The following is a 3,419-nucleotide window of genomic DNA, read 5'->3' as shown; positions in this document are numbered from 1 at the left end:
CTTTGATGCTGTGATTTGGTTTTCTGGGAGTGTGAACTGCAAGATGGTCTAGTTACTGACTGGTACTGGAGGTAGAAGAATCCCTGTCTGTTGTCAAATGGTTTTTCATGGAGTCTCGTCCCATTTGAACTCTGCCAGAAATGGAAGTAAAAATGCCCTTTGCGGGGTCCAGATGGCAGTTGGGGTACAGTGGCCAGTGTGGACCTCCCACCCGCACCCTGCTCTTGACCTCTCTCTGTCCAGACAGTGGGCTTCCTTCCATTTACAAACTTAGAATTCCTTAGGTATAAGGAGACAGTCAAGTAATGATCATTGCCACTTGTGCAAGCACTGCGCTGGTGGACCTGTCCGAAAGATTTAATATTTGCAAGAACTCTGCATATTGGGGTTTGTGGCAGGCAGGCCTTCCCCAGAGACCACCTGTCCTCATCCCAGAACCCTTGAAAACCTGCTCTACATGGCCAAGGGGCTCCGCAGGTGTGAGTAAGGGAAAGGTGGTGAGATGGGGCGAGTACCCTGGGTTGGCTGGGTGGGCCCCGTCTAGCCCGTGGCTTCTGAAAAGTGGAGAACTTTTCCCAACTGGGCCAGAGAGAGGAACGTTGCTGATTTCGAAGACGGAGGAAGGCGGCCTCTAGAAACTGGAAAAGGCAAGGACATAGATCTACCCTGGATCCGCCAAAGGAACCAGTCCTGTTGGTTTCTTAACAGAATTTTGAGATGATAAACTTGTGTTGCTTTAAGCCACTAAGTTTGGGGTAATTCGTTTAGGGCCATAATGAAAAACTAACACCTGAGTTATTCTAGCGTTACAGCGAAGATAAAGGCTGAGAGAGGCCTCGCGCGCGGCAATTAGCAGAGCTGGGAAGACGAAGGTCAGGTGCTTCCAGCTTCAGAGCTCTGCTTTAAGGGCTGAGCACGCGCGGCGGCCCCTTTAAGAGCGGGGCGGGGCCCGCGGCTGCCTGGAGACCGGCAGGATCAGGACGCCGCGCCGCTTCCGTCCGGGCTTGGCGGAGCCCCACGGCGTCCGCAGCGAGGTGAGCGCCCCCGCGGGGTCCCAGGCCGGTGGCCGTGCTTGCGCTGCGACGGACGTGACGGCCATGTCCGGCTCTTCCTCGGCCTCCGAGGACCCGAGCAGGTGCGCGGGAGGCGGGGAGGACCCTAGGAAGGGATAGGACCGAGCTGGAACCCCCAGCTCAGAGAATGCGCGCCCCTCCTGTGCGGTCTGAGGAAGGTCAACGGTCAATGATAAGAGTCTCAAGGCAGGGAGAACAGAAGATATACAGAAGTTAATGGGAAACACGCCACGAGAAAGTAAGTTTGCCCTGTTAGCAGCTCAGGCTTCACTGATGGAGGACCAGAAAGCCTATGGTAAAGGAGGGCTTAGAAGCGAGAGCAGCTTGCTTCGCTGACAGTCATGGTGTGAGGGTGCGGGGCAGGGAAGACTCATGGAGTCTTGAAGGAAGAGGGAAGCCGGACCATGTTGGTGAGAGCAGAGCCTAGAGGTGGGGTGAGCGGGAGGATGCCAGAGGATGCCATGCAGGCAGAGGAGGGCATGGGGTGTCCACTGCACCCCGCGGGCACGTGAAGGGGGGACCTTGCCTTGCACTCCGGGACTCACCTGTGCATCCTGCTGGATGCACCGGGATGTCTTCAGTGGGGCCAGTTTTGGAGGGCCACAGAAACTATGGCTTTGGAGCCCTGCCCCTCAGCTCTAAGACCTTGGGCAAATAATTAGCACAAGATTTTTTGCTTGACCCTGGCAGTGCAGTCCTAGGGAGTAGGTAGCTGATGATTTCAAGTTCAGAAACAGGAAAGTGGAAAAATAATCACTTCATTATTGATTGTGCACACTGTCTGATCCGTAGGGAGTTTGTGCATCATCTCATCCTTATAACCAGACAAGGTGCTGTTATTCCTGTTTGACAACTGAAGCAGAAGGACATCAAGTAACAGCTGGGAAGGGGCAACGCAGCTCATGAGCACTTTGCCATGCTGACGTACGAAGAGATGGGCTTTTAGAGTATGAACTGGTGGCATGTAAGATTTTAGAGGTTAAGTATTTAGAGGTTAAGGTATTTTTCACGCACAGGATTGCTCTTCTTACTGGAGCACTATTTGAAAAGAAGTGGTAGATGGTGGTTCCAATTTAAAAAATTTTAGGAAACAACCAAAGCAATATTGAAATAGTATTATTTTTATAAACAGGTGAGACTCGATACTTGTAATTAATTTTTCAGGCTGTAGGAAGAGAATGATAATGACATTGGGGTTGTAAAACGAGACATAATTTTTATTTTTCAGATAAAACTCATCAACGCCTTGAAACAAACAGCTTTCAACCAAAGGAGTCATTTGATACTTACCTATATAAAGCAAACCTTTGGTCTTCTAAAGGCAATGGTGAAAGAAAAGAAAAGAGCAGATAAAAAAGGGGATAAGTTGGCCTGCTCTCCCTCATCTCTCTCCGATTATACAGAGTTTTCCAAACAAGATGGCAACGCTGCTAGGCAAGATATGTCCCCAGGTGCTGTGCCACCGTTGGACATGCAGCTCAAAGAACCAGGACTCAAGAGACAGTGCAAAAATGATAATCTGCAGAATGAAGATACCACCCAGTATGAAGAGCCCATTCTGACCAAACTCATAGTAGAAAGGTGATTTTTTTTTTTTTCTTTTGAAAGGTGATTTTAATGAGCTGCATCGTCCATGCTCCCTTTTCTACGACTTTCATGCTCTCTGTTCTCTGTCTCTTGATAATCTCTTGCTGTAGCTTTACTTCCGTCTCCCTAGATGACGGTAAACATCTATGTCTTTAGCACTGTTCTCTCTCCGAGAGTTTTAGGTTCAGATTTTTACCTCCCTAGTGGACATCGTCCACTGGACTTCAAACTTTCTGTGTCCCAACACAAAGACTGCAGGACTTGAAGTACCATGATCTGGATTTGAGTCTTAGCTCTAGGACATCAACCCCGTCGCCGAACCTTTCTGAGCCTCAGGTTCTTAATGGGGGGAAATAAATGAGTATTCGCACCTTAGAAGGTTCCTCTAAACGTTGCTGTTTCTCTCCCAGCCTTTGGCTCCTCCCTTGGTCCCTGTTTCTATCAGGGCATCCAGGCTCCAAGTCACAGAACTAATCTCTTCCCTCCCCCTGCCTTTTGTGTTTCTTTTTCCTCCATGCTTCTCTCATTCGTCCTTTTCACTATGCATAGACTTGTCTTCATACCTCTTGCTTGGGCCATTGGACTCACTTCCTAAAGAGTCCCTGCTTCTAGCCTCTCTCCCCAGGCCTCCTGTGTAGATTTACCTTCCTAATGCTGACTTGGTGTACATCACTCCCTGTATTAATTGTCTATGTAACAAGTCACCCCAAAACATGACAATTAAAGCAATAAATATCATGTAGTTTATGGGGCTCAGGA

At 49.2% G+C, this 3,419-nt stretch overlaps 1 protein-coding gene across 2 annotated transcripts in view; it reads left to right on the top strand.

The window, feature by feature from the left end:
* The first annotated feature begins 1,014 nt into the window (after positions 1-1,014).
* RSPH10B (radial spoke head 10 homolog B) overlaps positions 1,015-3,419 on the top strand; it is a 39,447-nt gene continuing 37,042 nt past the window's right edge. Inside the window, exons 1-2 of one of the 2 annotated variants that reach the window (XM_061208375.1) lie at positions 1,015-1,135; positions 2,302-2,654. In XM_061208375.1, coding sequence (XP_061064358.1) covers positions 2,398-2,654 — 257 coding nt within the window. In that variant the 5' untranslated portion in view covers positions 1,015-1,135; positions 2,302-2,397. Of the gene's footprint in view, positions 1,312-2,301; positions 2,655-3,419 lie in introns of both variants that reach the window. The other variant, XM_061208374.1, reaches the window with a different exon arrangement.

The sequence above is a fragment of the Eubalaena glacialis genome, chromosome 13 (assembly GCF_028564815.1).
Source record: "Eubalaena glacialis isolate mEubGla1 chromosome 13, mEubGla1.1.hap2.+ XY, whole genome shotgun sequence".
NCBI lineage: Eukaryota > Metazoa > Chordata > Mammalia > Artiodactyla > Balaenidae > Eubalaena > Eubalaena glacialis.
This window is presented reverse-complemented; position numbering and strand designations above follow the sequence as displayed.